This window comes from Rosa rugosa, chromosome 1, assembly GCF_958449725.1.
Source record: "Rosa rugosa chromosome 1, drRosRugo1.1, whole genome shotgun sequence".
Lineage (NCBI taxonomy): Eukaryota > Viridiplantae > Streptophyta > Magnoliopsida > Rosales > Rosaceae > Rosa > Rosa rugosa.
In genome coordinates this window covers 58,745,399-58,760,652 of record NC_084820.1, presented here as the reverse complement: position 1 = coordinate 58,760,652, position 15,254 = coordinate 58,745,399, and the positions used below count along the sequence as shown (strand labels likewise).

Below are 15,254 nucleotides of genomic sequence, written 5' to 3'. Positions count from 1 at the left end.
TATAAAGAAATCGAGAATGTAATACATTCAATTGCATTCCCCAGTACTCTTCCAGAATTGGTTGCCTACTTGCCTTCCTTTCCAGGTTCCTATTTTCTTCGGGCTAAAATTGCCACAAAATCCATAAAAATACAGACCATAATCAAATTGAATCCAAACCAAATCTTGATAATAAAATGAAACCAAAATCAACAACACTTTGGGCTGCTTCAGAAAAGATTTCTTAGTCTGAAACCAAAATCACACTATTAGTGAGAACTAAACCCTCACTCCCATTGATAATGAAATACCTACCTTGGCAAACACCCAGAGCCATGTCAAAACCACACGGCAGCACGGGACTCAAACAGCTAGAGGGGACAGTCCCGTAAAAGCAAGCAGGGCCGAGGGCAAAACAGTCACGGAGCACTATTCATAGGGAATTCCTAATTCCTAGTTACAGTATAATTTCTCTACTTTTGTCCTAGGCCTTCTTTTATTTAGAGAAAAATTCAGCTACCGTCCCTAAACTATGCTGCCGAGGCCAATTTGATACCCGAACTCTCAAAAGTATCAATGTGATACCCAAACACATATTTTGACACCAACGTGATACTTCCGTCCAAAATTTCTGACGGCGCCGTTTCTTTGCTGACGTGGCAAGCACGTGAAGACCAAAAACAAAGAAAAATACCAATTTGCCCTTTTCTTTTGTTAATTTTTTCCTTCTTCTTTTTCTTTTTCCTTCTTCTTTATCTTCTTATTCTTCTTCTTCTCAGATGATCTGGGACTTAAAAAAACAGAAAGAAAATATCAGGGGGACTCGTGAGGGAGAAAAAGAACGCGCCCCACGCGCGAGAGGAAAAAAGAAAGGAAATTCGGAGGAGGGCTTTCTCTCCCGGCCGATCGCCGATGGATCCTCCGTCGCTGCGCTCCTGTCCGGGAGGGGAGGCTGTTTGTTAAGCTGTGGAGGGGTGCCAAGGATGCGGCGTGGCTCTGGGTAGGTGGCTGGGATGTTGTGCCGGTTTGGGCGGATCGATTTCGATCCGCCATCTCGGTTCATGGGTGACGGTCGCGGGAGTGCTGCGGCGGATCTCGGGGCTCCGGCGGTGGCTTCTGACGTCATCGCCCCTGCTTGTTGGCTGTGGCTGTTTGGATCTGGTGTTGGTGGGGACGATCCCGATGGGATCTGACTCGATCTCTGTCTTGGATCTGCTGGGGGTCTTCAGATTGGTGTAGGGGTGTCTTGCGGCGTGTCAGGGCGGTGCTGTGACGGAGGTTTTCGGGTTGGTGCTGTTTTGACGCGTGGTGATGGCGTGGTGGCGGTTTTCTGGAGCTTGCCGGCTATTCATGTAAATTTATGCTTTTACTGCACCTGCGGAAAATTTTGTTCAGACCGACGAGGATTTCTTTGACAAATTGATTGATGATGATGACATTGATTTTTCTGGGTATTCACATAGTTCTGTAGCAAAATTTGAGCTTGATGTGGTTTAAGATATTTTGAAATTGAGTATATCAGATGTAGGCACCAGTGGCAAGAACAGGGTTGAATCTTTGACTCATGGGGAAGATATTCCTACATGAAACCCAGGAAGCATGAATCTTTGACTCAAATTTCAAGGCTTTATTGAGCAAATAATCAGAAATAAGTCCCAAAAGAGTTGTTTAAAGTTCAAACAAAAACCCAGAAAACATAAATGAATGAAAATAAATAAATAAAAAGTTAAAAACACGACTGGTAATTAAAGCAGAGGAAAGAACAAAAACCCTGAAACTGAAACTTGAATAGGAGCTCAGAAATGGACAGACAACACATATATGGAGGTGATAGATAGGATTATGTCGGAGATAAGATTGAAGAGAGGAGAGAGCTAAAGTAAAGCGAAGAAAGGAAGAGGTGAATCTGAGTTATGATTGGAGGTAGTGTTGGGAAGAAGAATTGGAGTGGGAGGAGGTAGTGTTGGGAAGAAGAAGAAGAATTGGAGTTGGGAGAGAGAGCTCTGTTCATGGTTTCGTTCCTTTTTTTTTTTTAATTAGCTAGTAGTGAAAGACTATTCTGCCCTTGATAAAAAAATTTTTTTGTCTCCACGTCAGCAAAGAAACGGTGCCGTCAGAAATTTTGGACGGAAGTATCACGTTGGTGTCAAAATATGTGTTTGGGTATCACTTTGATACTTTTGAGAGTTCGGGTATCAAATTGGCCCTGGCAGCATAGTTTGGGGACGATAGCTGAATTTTTCTCTTTTATTTATAAGTTATAACTATCTGACCCAAAAAAAAAAATCACAAGTCCAAACTCTAAGAGCTCGCCACGTGCACGTCCCTGATGTCGACCTAATACTTAATTACTTATACTCTCGATCCTCCTCGCATTCCATCACTCCACTATGAGGAACCGATCGACAACCCCACCGCCACTCCCACCGGCGAAACGTTTATGCATCGATAGGCATGTGATGGGTTATCTCTCGGACAGCGAGATCTCGGTACGAGGTGGTATGTTTTTGATTTCTGATTTAGGGTTTATGAGCCATGGATTACTTGTTTGTTTGTTTGTGAGCCATCAGGTTAACTAATAGCTTCTAATCTTCTATAGCTCAAAGAATTTATTTTTTTATTTTTTGTCGTCGACCTTTCATTTGATTTTAATTTAATTGTGGAATCATAAACAGGTAGCTGTTCTCTTAGCAAGGCAGAAGGACCAGAGGCAGCAGCCCTAAAGGGTGAAGAAAAATCAGAGGCAGCCCTAAAGGGTGAAGAAAAACCAAAGGCTGCCGAAGGACCAGAGGCAGCTCCAAAGGCTGCTGGTTACTATTGGTTTAAACTCAAGCTTGGAGAACCTCTTACCTCTGAAGAGGAGGCAAAGGCTGCTGATTACAGTTTGGAGGACCTCCTCGATGAAGGTCTCGAATTTTGTACAATTTGTGGTCAGGAGGACCACTGGGTTTATTGTTGTGAGAAATACTATGAGGAATATAAATGTCCATACGGGACTAACTTCATTCCCCCAGGCATTAACCAACATGACAAGATGCCGTCTGATGTCTGGACTGACTCAGATCAAGAGCATTTGGATCTTTTGTGCATCAAAGATTATGTCCCAGAGGGCTTTGAGTACCTGCATACGGTCAGTGAAATAAAAAAACATACATAGAATTATGATTCAGCAGCACAACGAGATCAAGGATTACGGTATGCTTTTAACCTCATTTTACTGTTTGTGATTATAGTTACCTGGAATTTGATTGGCCGTATGGCACCATTCAAACTCACTATCCAATGTATCACTGCCAAGATCAACTTCTTTAACCAATTATCACATTGTCCTTGGTCATTGTTAATTACATTTGTGTACGATTGAACATCAAAGCTTTTTAGTTACCAATTCCATAATTTGGGTTGTTACTAGAAGATAGCTGTTACGTTGTAGGTTTTTGCTGGTAATAATTAAGTTGGTACTCTGTTATTCCAAATGTAATGTCCTTTCATTACATTTTATAATGAGATGTAGTTGAACTTGAAATTTACATGCATCAGAATAATTTCCCGGTTCAACTCGCTGAAACTTTAGACATAGTGAATACTGAATAGTTATCAACAAAGCTTTGCACTTTGTTTCAAATACTATCCTTGTGTGGTTAATGTATTATTTTTCTTGTAATTAATACGATGGTGTCAAGAAATATTGAGTCAAGTTTTCCCTTTTTCGTACTTCCAAAACCAAATCCATTATTTGGGATGTTACTGGAAGCTGTTACATTGGGTCAAATGCATTCAATAATTTAGGTTGTAGGTCTTTGCTGGTTACAGAAAGTTTATTTTGTGTTTAATTATTTCAGTTGGTCTGCTGTTATGTTTACCTGTAATTTCCTTTGATGTCACTTTATAATGAGATGTAGTTGGAGTTTATTTATGATTTCTCGGTTCTACTCACTGATAATTTAACCAGAGTATATGAGGTTTGGGCTTTGTTGTAAGTACTATCCTTGTAATTATTTCAAGTTGGTGGCTTTGGGTTTTCTACTTGAACAATTCAAGCTATGGTTGAATTTGTTTGTAGTAGAACGGTTGATAAATCTTATTACCTGTAGAATAGAAAAGTAGAACTGTAGAAGGGCATTTTGTTAAATGAGAGCTTTCTTATTGTGCGAGTGCAAAATTTATAGGCAACATGGAGTAATAGAAAATTTACTCTTTGTTGATGGGATCATAGATGTTACTGCATCTGCAGCGTGTTTATTTATATGTTTCATCAAAGATTCATTTTTGCTGATTTTATGACTTGATATTGTTATATTCCTTATTAATGAATGTCATGTCCCAATAGTACTGATTTTTTGAGTTTTGTCATCATCATAAACCAGTTTGCTCCGGTATCGAGCCCGGTTGTGCGGTAAGAAAGACCAGTGGTGAGTCTGACGATGAAGCATGCAATGAAGGACGAGGACAAGGATGTGGATTGAAGATCCTGTATGATGGATGATTTGTTTGTTTTTTTTTTTTGGTCTGACGTAGATGATTTGGTTTTTGTTAACATTGTGATAGCGTTGTAATATGTTGTCCTCTTTTTAGTACTTAACTAGAAAAATGATGCGCCGGGTAAAGAGTTGTAGTATTTATTGTTTATTTAATAAGAATTTTGTAGTTTGAGTGTGGTTGGGTTGATAAAAATAATTGTTGACATTCTCGCCAATCCATATTACGATTGCCCACTGAAAAGTATCCACGATTCATCACCACCTGATTCTTCCAAAAATGATGATGAGAACGATGCTAAAGATTACCATGATCGACATAAGAAGTTTGGTGCAGCAAGCACTTTCAAACTTGCCTGTGCTGATGAAGGACATGAAAACTTTGGTGAAGCAAGCACTTCCAACGTCCTCTAATCGTTAGCTGTCTTTGTTTATATTTTTGTTATCGATCCTACCCTGATTCAAGTTATTGACGGATGTGAAGGAAGAGAATAGTGAATTGTATTGTCCTTGTGAATGGCAACTTAAGCCAATCATATAAAATTGATTGTCCTTCTCTTTCTGAGCTTCTGCTTGAGGATGACATGCATAAATCAAAAAATTTGTCCTCTTTATTTTCACTCAGAAAATGGCCAAAGTAGGGGACTCTCTTCTCCCTTCAAAATTAACTATAGCAGCATAATAAGTTATGTGCAATTTACTAATGAAATATGGTAAATTGTACCTATAAACACAAGATTTTTGAGATCAGCAATTTTTCAATCCCATAACAATTGACAGAACAGAGAGAAAGGATCCTCTAGGATTCTGGTATCCAGAGACCCCCGAACTACAGCAAAAATGTTATATTTAGATACCAACTGTAATAACAGACCTCCTCGATCATACGCCTCTTTACAGGACATGACTCTCCCCTTCTAAGCAATATCTAAATATGTGAACTTGCAGTACTATGTCATTCATCTCTATGAGCTCAAATATGCAAACATCTCCTTCTCTTAAACAATTTTCCTTGGAAAATGCAGCCCAACCGCCACAAATTGAAGTTGAACACGGCTTACTAGAAATTAAATTCACAGGCCACAATGTATCTTTGACCTGAAGCATCACTGTTTGCTTCGTCTGTTTGATGAAACTGCTAGAAAATTTAACTGGGACATGCTGCATGAGAGGATGTATTAATTAGTAACCAGTACAATCTAAATAGGGAGATTGAAGCAAATGTTAATGATGTGAACGGCGATACCACAGAATGGCCTGACCCAATAGTGACTTTGAAGAAGGGATTCTTCGAGGAGAACTTGTTAGCAGCTTCAAGATTAACATCTGAAGCCCTCAAAGATGAAGAAGACCTTTGAGTAACCTGCACACTAATTTTCGACATTTTGTTGCCTACAGTAAAAGAAAGAAATAATGTCATTCTTATTCTTGACTTTGATTAAGAGAATTTCTCATTCTAGTGCACTTACCAATTTCAAGAGAGCAAGAAGGACCAATTTCACCATCCATGTTGCATTCAGGTTCAATTTTAACTACAGGTCTTCTTGTTTTTTCAACTTGAACAATTAATCTTCCTCTGCCATGACCTGCCTTGCCCCAAATCACAAAGAAAACAACAAACAATGTGTAAGGTATGCAGAGCTAATGGAGCACAAATTCACAAATGAACAGTTTTACCTGTTGACGATGGAAAATTTGTGGACTTTTCTGTGGGAAAAAAGGCAACTTCAAATAAAAGTTCAATGCAGTTAATTAGGGTAAAGACACACACATCACCAACTTTCAAATTATTGTCCCTCACAAAAGGTGACCAACCCTTCAGGAGTCGAGCCCTCGAGTTTGCATGATCATACTTGAATTTAACAGACCAAGTTCTTCCATCCGAAACTCGAAGGATGGCAATGCCAGCAGGCAGCTTCATAAGATACCTCTTGGAAAATTCATTTGGTAAAGACTGAAAGGAAAAGAAAAAACAAAACAAAACTCAGTAATAAAGAAAACATCAATGATCCTTCAATGAATGAGTGAGAGTACACGATGTCATGCTGTGACAGCAGGGTTGTACATAGAAAGAATACCATCATATGATAATGGATAGAAGAGGGCTGCATGACAATCTCAAAAGAAGGTTTATCAGACTTGAAGGCATTAGCTTTCTCAGTTGCAGTCAATTGCTTCATCATCCCAAGAGCCTCATGAGGTGTTCGGTTTAGGAGTCTTTGAGAACTAGAAGAGCTTCCACCATCTCTTTTGGTCGGAAAACTATTTCCCCCTGTTGAATATTATAACCAATAGGGCAATAGGACATTAAAATTTACCAGAACGGTAAAGCTGCATCTGTATTAAGAAAACTGAACCTATGTGAAATAAATTAACAAAACCTTTTGCTGGCTTTCTCTAAACTGAAAAAAGAAAATAGTAAATTGAGTGCAAGTTATGCAGACTAATGGATCACAAACTCGCAAAATAAAAGTTGATTAATCACTTACCATACAAAAACCAATTTATAGCTTCTGAAGTGCGGAAAAAGACAACTCTTAATAAAAGTTTAATGTCCTTAATCAAGACAAAGACACACACATCGCCAAGTTCCAAATTATTGTCCTTCACAAACGTCAACCAGCCATGCTGGAATCGAGCTTCTTCTTCTTCACTATATTTGAATTCAACAGACCATGTGCTTCCATCCAAAACTTGAAGGGTGATGTTACTATCAGGCTGCTTAATAAGATGTCGTTTGGCAAACTTCAATGGCAAAGCCTGAAAACAATAAAATTGATGACAAATCAGGAAGGAGAACTATAAACATCTTGAGATAACACTTAATTATTATTCTAATATTAGTGTGAAGAAATATCAAATCTTTCATAATACAAATGTTACTTGGTAACGTGATTTACCAAAGAACTTTGTATATCCGAGGGCCGCACGGATACGATGAATGAAGGGTTTTCAGTTTTGAAATCATAAGCTCTACGAAGAGCTAGAGCGCTGCCAAGAACCTGGTGACATGTTGGTATAAGGAACGTTTGAGTGCCACAAGAGCCTCCAGTGACTCCGCCATCTTTCTCTGCAGATAAATCATCTACCCCTGTTAAAGTTCTGCGTCTTATTAATGCTTATGGAATTCAACAAACTATGGTTAAATATATCCTACCTTTATTTTCCATACTTTTCACTTCTAATTTAGTGCAGTGTGAATCCTCCTTTGTGATTGGCTTCTCAAGCATGTCACAAGGTTGAGTGTTCTCCCTATCAAAATTCATATTTGCATTACTGCTCAAACTTGTTCTCATTTTCTTGTAAGGAGGACGTGGTAATGGAGACTGCTTTCTTGCTTTGGGGCTGGGTTGAAAATCCTCCAAGATTTCAATAGATAAATCATCATCTTCAACGACTTCTTCAATCTTGGGCATTGTAATAGGATAATCAATCTCGGTGGCACTCATATCAAATATGCAAACATGGAAATGAGAATTCCCTTCATATCGAAAAACCAGGAAACTCCCGTAGTCTAGTGAACAAAACATAGAGAACTCTGGCCAACCCTTCTCAAACCAAATCTTATCTCTGCATCTTGTCAATTCCACTTCCCATTCAGAACCACTCGGAAGCTTTAGATAAACTGAATTTAATAGATCTTTACCATATTTCATCACAAATTTGTTCGGAACTTTCTGCACAACAGGACCAAGTCACATGCTATTACTCAGCATATGCATGCATTGCCAAAATTCAACAGTGTACAAAAGGGGGAGTGTTCAAGTAAACCCTAATTTGTGTTTGGCCCAAACTCTAGGTTCCTTGACCTAGTGGTAATAGGGTTGAATTAGAAGGATCTAGATTCCTATTCAATGTACGATTACTTTCCTTGTATGATTGAGATTCTATGCATTGTAATCCTCTATATAAAGATGCCTCTATTATCAATGAGAATACACAGCGAATTTCTCTCAATGTCTGATTCCCTAAAACACTAGTCTCCTTTTCAAAAAATAATAACTAGTCTTTATTGGCACATGCGATGCATGTGTTAAACAGTTTTATTTTTATTCTTATTTTTACTTTTTAGAGAAAAAAAAAAGTAGGAAGTTACAACTGTAAGATGTGAGAAGTTATATCTATAGAAAGTGGGATGAATTTCCTTTTTTTTCTGAATTTTTATTTATATTTATATTTTTCTATTTACCATAACACCTCTCATATATTAAAAAATATTTTAAATTAAACCTATAGTTTAAGGATATTTACGTAAATTCACAGCCACTTTGGCTAACAAAGTGGGTTATCTTAATAATAGTATATCATTTTCAAAAAATAATAACTAGTCTTTATTGGCACATGCGATGCATGTGTTAAACAGTTTTATTTTTATTTTTACTTTTTAGAGAAGAAAAAAAGTAGGAAGTTACAACTGTAAGATGTGAGAAGTTATATCTACTAGCCTTCCTGCACGCGCGATGCGCGTGCGGAAGGGCCGCGCTCGCGCGTGCGTTTTTTCCTTCCTCTCTTGCTACGTATGTCTGAAATGTTACTCATGAGTGTAACATAATTTTTGCGTTGCATATCACCTAACTCCTATTTTTCGTATACAGATATTATAAAATATTGTATATGTCTTTAGCAATCTATTAGTAAGAAACATAAAACATGGACCGATATATACAAATCTTTACAATAGAAACGTACTTTTTAAAAAGAAACTTCCACAAAGTGCATGTATACATATTTGTTCAATAAAGTAAAGTCCACATGCTCCGATCAACTCTATTTCAGCCATCCATTTGTCATCAGTCGTTGCCCAACCTACAAATTGAGAGTACATAAAGGAACAAAAAATTATTTTAAAAAATAACAGAACATAAGATAGTGTGTTTGGTTTTTTACTACAAAGTGAAATGGATCTACAAAGTGAAGAACATACCATGAAGTTAGATAATTCCTTTACTGCAACACCTTTGCTCCAATTATTGGATCACGTTAACTTGAAGGAAGCAAAATCTCTTTATAAACAACATTTGTTGATTAATTGAAGGAAAAAGAACATAGGAGACAGAAACACTACCTGCAACTAATATTAGAGGACACCAACTTTCACAATGTCTAGAATTCTCCCATACATTTACCTGCAAAAATTGAAAGAAAGTCAAGCGGTAACAAAGAGGATTGAAATCGTAACGGTAACAAAGAGCTTACAGGAACTGTGTCGAGAGCCCCTGCCTCATGGATTAATTTTTTGGAAGCATAATTTGCACGAAGAGGTCATGAGCAACTTCTGGTAACCACCCACTGTTTGAAATTTGCCCAACGACAATGATTAACACATGGAAACTCAATCGAAATCGAAAACCCAAATAAATGAAATTTGAAATATGGAAACTATTATCAAGCATAACCTCCACTGAATCTGCCACTCTGTCGCCCGAGTTACACCTATTTTACTCTGCCTTTTGGGTTTGATTGAGAATCCACTCTGCACACAATACCTAACAGCGGTAATCTAATTCCAATGAGTAGCATAGAAAACCAAACATAACAGAAATAGGATACCCAAGTTTCTGAGATTGACAAATATGTCACGGCCTTTACAATTAATCAATATTGACTTAACTTTGCTTCTTTATATTCTTTTAGGCTTTTTTCCATCTGAGGCCCTTCCATGCTTCTTCAACCATTTCTTCGCAGCTGATCTCTTTGGTTTTCTCCTCCCCCGTTTCTTTTGCTTCCTTTTTTTCTTTCTTCAATAACCCAAATGATCTCACTATCAAAGGGAATTTCTAAAGAATGATCAGAAGAAATGTGTGCTCAAATCAGCATTAAGTACTTGGGTAATGTATAATCATATTTAAAACAAAAACTAAAAGAAATAAAAGAAGAAATTACAGACGTGCTGTCCGAGCATTATTTGACAAAAGAAAAAAGTCCAAGCACGATTATCGTATATGCAATTTATTTACATATAGGGGAACTAATCGCAGCCAAATAGTGAAGAGACTAAGTCTTCATTACCCAAGACACTTGCAAGATCAATTGAGACCTTCAACGCTTGCGTTAGCCTTCTATCCCGTATCCTTTCACAATAGTTTAACTACAAAATCTGTTTCTTTGTTTTGGCTAAACATGGACTGTACACTACTGTTACTAAAAAGAAAGATGAGGAATCAATATGATGTTTCTTGTAAATGCATGGAAGAGCACCTAGACTAAACTAAAGAAAGTGCTCATGAATACAGCTTTTAAATTTTAGCTTCTCACATTAAAAGTAACAAAGAACTAACAAAATAGATAAATAACGCATATGATCTTCATTATAAATACACCACATAGAGTAAACTAAAGACAGGAAAGTGTTCATGAACGCAACATATAACCTCCAGCCTTTCTTCATTCATAAACTCCAAATTATTTTTCAGACCTAAAAACAAAATTTCAAATTAATTAAGCCAAAATTCGATATAGAACATAGTGAAAAGAGAAAGGGAATCAATTTTTATCACCATTCTTCTTTGGCCTTTTTGCTTATTCCTTTCTGCCTTCCTTTATTCCCTGAAGTCAATCTGCATAGGAATAACACCTTTGGATTTTAAAAACAAAGAACATTTCAGTCAAAACATTACATCTGTGAGACTTGCTAAAAGGTACGAATACCATATAAATTTCATCTGGAAATCAAATGACCATAGAAAAAAGTTCATTTGCATCTAGCACACTTAAAACTTGAAACCTCTGGCACGCTTAAAACTTGAAACCTATAGTCATGCTTCTGTTTTTGTTTTTGGTTATGAGATAAGATGAAAAACACCAAGTAAAAAAAAAAAAAAAAACTGTCAATCAATTAATATGGTTTTTCTTTATTACTCTTTTGTTCGTGTTCTTTTTTTGGGTTTGACATCATACAGATCAACATACGCACACCCACACTAAACCTCTTCTAACATAGATTTGGAAGAGTATAATCCCGAATTCTAAAGGCAGTGGCCTATGCTTCAACTAATAAATCTTAAATTGATCTATACAGATCGTACATTCTCTATTATTCGTGTTAGATGCAGAATTGTAGGACAACATGGCAGCTACTTACGGCTTTACCTACTTAGTTTTGATTCTCCATTGCAAACACATGGAAAGAAATAAATTACCAGATTGAGGGCCTTCATTGATTTCTCTTTTCTCCTTCCACAACTTTTCCTTGATCTAAAACCTGAAACATACACCTAGTAAGCGCAGGATTGTGAGGTAAAACCAAATATATAAAAAAGGAACCATAGGGATGAACTTCAATATTAATTCTTGTAAAAATCACGATACAAAGAACAGAAGAAGTACAATTATAGTAGCATAAATCAGTATCACTAAACTCGAACCAAAGTAATACAACTAAGAAGACAAATAGAAAATCTTTTACCAAACAAAACAACCGAATGAAAAAAGAGATAAAGCATAAATTAAAGCACCTGCTTGTGTGGTGCACGCACAATCCGTTGACATGAAAAAAGAAAATTAAATACATAAAAAAAAACAAAAAAAAAACTATGCTATTAGGAAATCAAAGTAGTTCAATGGAGACCAACAGAGAGGTTACCTAGAACCATAGTTACTCATATACCTGCAAGATTCAAAGAAAACCACAGGGAAAAAATCAATTAGGTGAGAAACTCCAAAATCTTTTGAAAACGAAGGCCCAAAGTTATCCAAAGAACAAATAGTTAGGCTTGCTATATTGTCAAATCTGCAAATTCTCAACCGAATAGGATTTTGCCTTACCCGAATTCGATATTTGTATGCTTTTCCTCTTTTCTCATTCTGGGCTATGCCTCTTTGCTTTTATAAACTGTATCGGGTAGTTTTTTTTTTCTCTGAGAATGAAACTGTATCTGGTAGTTTTGAGAAAAGGATGAATGTGATGAGTCATCTCTGCTCCGATTCCCACGACGTCCAAATTCTTCGATCAATCGTGCTTCCGTTTTTTTTTTTTTTTGAAAAGATCGTGCTTCCGTTTTTTGAGAAGATGGGTTTATGGGAACGGTCGCTGTATTTGGTATTTACTGTTATGCCCAATAATACTTACCGCTCTATTCTTTACTCCATTTACATTTTTAGTGTCAGACATGGGTATTTCTGGTAATCTAATTTTTGGTGAAGCCTTTGACACCAAATCAAACGCTTCCATTTCTAATAGTAGAGATAGATATAGATAGATATAGATAAAGATTATTAGAAGAAAAACTAAATAAATTATGTTGAATCTCAACCGTCAATAGTTGTTTTATCTAATGGATTAGAATTAGAGTATGATCTTGACTATAGTTTAGGTGGCTATATATCTGCCCGCTTGACACATTCCTTGACCTAAGGCCGCCGGACTTCAAAATGCTATACTTTATATATTCAAGGCTTTGATGAAGATCTCAAGAGTCTGATCGTTCTAATGTTGAAGGTTTGATGAAGATTTGAGGAAGAAATTCCTTATTTATTTACTTTTTGTGGAAACCGCCAAAACCTGAATAATATACTGCTTTTCAATTATTTTTTTTGTTACACTTTGATCTTGTCAGTTGAAGTTCAAAAGATGATGATGATGATTATAATACCGCCATATTGAATTGCAAATATACTGCAGTTACGTACATCCTCGGTACCGAATCACACGCACCTCCTGGCACTGCTAGCGGATATCCTTAGCACTTGGGATCTGGAGGCCGCCACCGCCGGAAGCGTTCGCCGGCATCTGGAGGAAGATTTTCGGGTTGATCTATCGAACCCAGAACACCGTTCCATCCAAGAATATATCGATATCTTTTTTGATGATGGGAAAGAGGATGTGAATGAAAGCAAGGGTACAAAAAGAAATAGAAAGAGAAAGAGAAAGAGAAAGGTGCCGGAGATATGTAGGGTGTCTCCACAGCTTCAGGAGCTTGTAGGAGGAGGATCCGAAATGACGCGAGCGGAGGCTGTGAAGAAAATTGTGGCTTATAGCCGGGAAAAGGGTTTGCTAACTTCAAAGAGGATCATAGTAACAGATGATAAACTAGATGCCCTTCTTCCCAAATGTAAATTTATTTTTATATTACGACTAGATTACCTCTTGTCCCAGCATAGGCATATGCAATCGCTTAGAGGTATGTTGAGTTTCGTCTACTTGTTCATGATCAATATACTGTTTACATTACACCATCTAGATAGATTTATTTGTGCTTACTAAATACTATTAACTTTTTCATGCAGTTGCCAAAGATGATGGCGGGGTGAGGAAGGGGAAGAGGAACAATGAAGCAAATGGTAAAAGATCTGAGAATTGTGAAGGTGATCAAGTTAGGGTGAAAAAGAAGAGGAACAATATTAAACGAAACATTAACCTCGCACTAGCAGAGGAAGATGTGCGACCGTGGGATAAAATGCCAGAAGATATTATGGTAAAAATCTTTAAGCTATTACCATTTCCATATTGGTCATTCTATCCCTGTTATGTCTGCCGTTCATGGCAATTGGCAGTGGCCGATGTAATGTTTCCACCTAATAACAATGAGCTTGATCTGCGGCTCCTTGATTCATATCCCTGGAAATCAAGGGAAAGAGTTTTACTCCTATACCTCAGGATTGTCTTAAATTCCCGACCCGCCATCCCTTGGGCAACACTTTACTTGCCCGAGAAGACTGAATTCATCACCAATGAAGTCCTCACTTGGATCGCTCAAAAGTACGTTAGCTTCTCTTTTAAATACCTAAATCCCTCTTATATAATCGATAATTAAGCTAAGTCTCTTAAAATTCAGTTTCTATATATTTTCTTCTTCTTTAACAATGAAATGAATTCAATTTCTATTTATTTTCTTTTCCTTTAACTATGAGATGTATATCAATTTCGGGGTTTGATATATAAAGTTAACTAATGTTATGCCTGTCGATGGGTCCTGCAGGACACCGGAACTACTTAATCTTTCTGTACCTAAAAAGTTGAGGGGAGATGTTTTTCTTGAGTCGGTTACACCGAAGTGGAAGAATTTGAGAATGGTACACATCGATATTTCTGCAAATAATTTTTCTCATCTCCAAGCTAATTGCACATTTTTAAGTGAGCTTAGTTTATATGGATGGATGGACGATGATTCAGCATCCATGCTAGCTAAATCTTTTCCAAATCTCAAGTCTCTAGAGATTTATGGGTGTACAATGTCGAACCATACCCTAGGAATCATAATGGATGGTCACAAGAATCTCAAGCTAGTTGCTACACGAAAGAAGAACTTCTACCACCATGTTGACCTACTCGGTCACAAGTTGGTTGAGGCATTTACACGAGGAAACTACTACCGTTTTGAGACTTGTGTGGAGCTGGAGTTGGAGAGAACATTTGCTGGGTTTAACCCTATATATCACTGAGTTTGGTAACTCATTGCATCATTACTCAGGTCGAGTTCAATGTTCTATATGTTACTGCTTAAGGAGGTTATTGGTTTGGTCCCTTTCCTGTTTTGTTCTTCTTATTTCACTAATATATTTTAAGGAGGTTTTTACTTTTGATTGACATGTGTTCTTCCAACTGAATAATGAGTTTTAGTTGATTATGCTCTGTAGTATTTTCTTCTCATTGATGAATATCATCAGCTTGTTCTTCTATTTTCTTTTTTACCTTATGCTGCAGTTTTCGATTTCTTTCTCATTCATCTGTTGTTGGGGAAGTTATACATAAAGACTCAGACTTCACTTGGTAAACAGGGCATGTGATTAGTATTCACGTACTTTAATTTTTGGCAAAGTAAGAGGTCAATCTATAGCCAACCGGCTAAAAGTGTCGGA

General features: G+C 37.1%; 3 protein-coding genes and 1 long non-coding RNA gene across 6 annotated transcripts; 2 read left to right on the top strand and 2 right to left on the bottom strand.

The window, feature by feature from the left end:
* Positions 1–2,370: 2,370 nt before the first annotated feature.
* On the top strand, positions 2,371–4,656 carry LOC133743046 (uncharacterized). 2 transcript variants are annotated; one of them, XM_062170782.1, is made up of 3 exons: positions 2,371–2,478; positions 2,655–3,174; positions 4,347–4,656. In XM_062170782.1, the coding sequence occupies exons 1-2, from the start codon at positions 2,439–2,441 to the stop codon at positions 3,134–3,136; spliced, it is 522 nt and encodes a 173-aa protein (XP_062026766.1). In that variant the 5' UTR covers positions 2,371–2,438; the 3' UTR covers positions 3,137–3,174; positions 4,347–4,656. The 2 variants fall into 2 exon arrangements, with proteins under 2 accessions (XP_062026766.1, XP_062026767.1); XM_062170783.1 differs by lacking the exon at positions 4,347–4,656 and having other exon boundaries at positions 2,655–2,752; positions 2,783–4,340.
* A 1,458-nt stretch (positions 4,657–6,114) lies between these two features.
* LOC133731654 (B3 domain-containing transcription factor VRN1-like) lies at positions 6,115–8,661 on the bottom strand. The gene is made up of 5 exons (XM_062159048.1): positions 8,647–8,661; positions 7,701–8,134; positions 7,152–7,200; positions 6,536–6,613; positions 6,115–6,411 (listed from the first exon to the last, which is right to left on the bottom strand). The coding sequence occupies exons 1-5, from the start codon at positions 8,659–8,661 to the stop codon at positions 6,115–6,117; spliced, it is 873 nt and encodes a 290-aa protein (XP_062015032.1).
* A 440-nt stretch (positions 8,662–9,101) lies between these two features.
* Positions 9,102–12,408, bottom strand: LOC133743036 (uncharacterized). Of its 2 annotated transcripts, XR_009862874.1 has the most exons (10): positions 12,222–12,408; positions 12,040–12,063; positions 11,597–11,658; positions 10,955–11,014; positions 10,069–10,234; positions 9,854–9,943; positions 9,654–9,746; positions 9,523–9,583; positions 9,382–9,441; positions 9,102–9,263 (listed from the first exon to the last, which is right to left on the bottom strand). It is a non-coding gene; the product is annotated as an uncharacterized LOC133743036 (long non-coding RNA). The 2 variants fall into 2 exon arrangements; XR_009862871.1 differs by lacking the exons at positions 9,854–9,943; positions 10,069–10,234; positions 10,955–11,014; ... (1 more) ...; positions 12,040–12,063; positions 12,222–12,408 and having other exon boundaries at positions 9,654–9,842.
* A 411-nt stretch (positions 12,409–12,819) lies between these two features.
* Positions 12,820–14,982, top strand: LOC133743028 (uncharacterized). Its single transcript, XM_062170767.1, has 4 exons — positions 12,820–12,894; positions 13,078–13,576; positions 13,683–14,154; positions 14,375–14,982. The coding sequence occupies exons 1-4, from the start codon at positions 12,886–12,888 to the stop codon at positions 14,835–14,837; spliced, it is 1,443 nt and encodes a 480-aa protein (XP_062026751.1). The 5' UTR covers positions 12,820–12,885; the 3' UTR covers positions 14,838–14,982.
* The last annotated feature ends 272 nt before the right edge of the window (positions 14,983–15,254 follow it).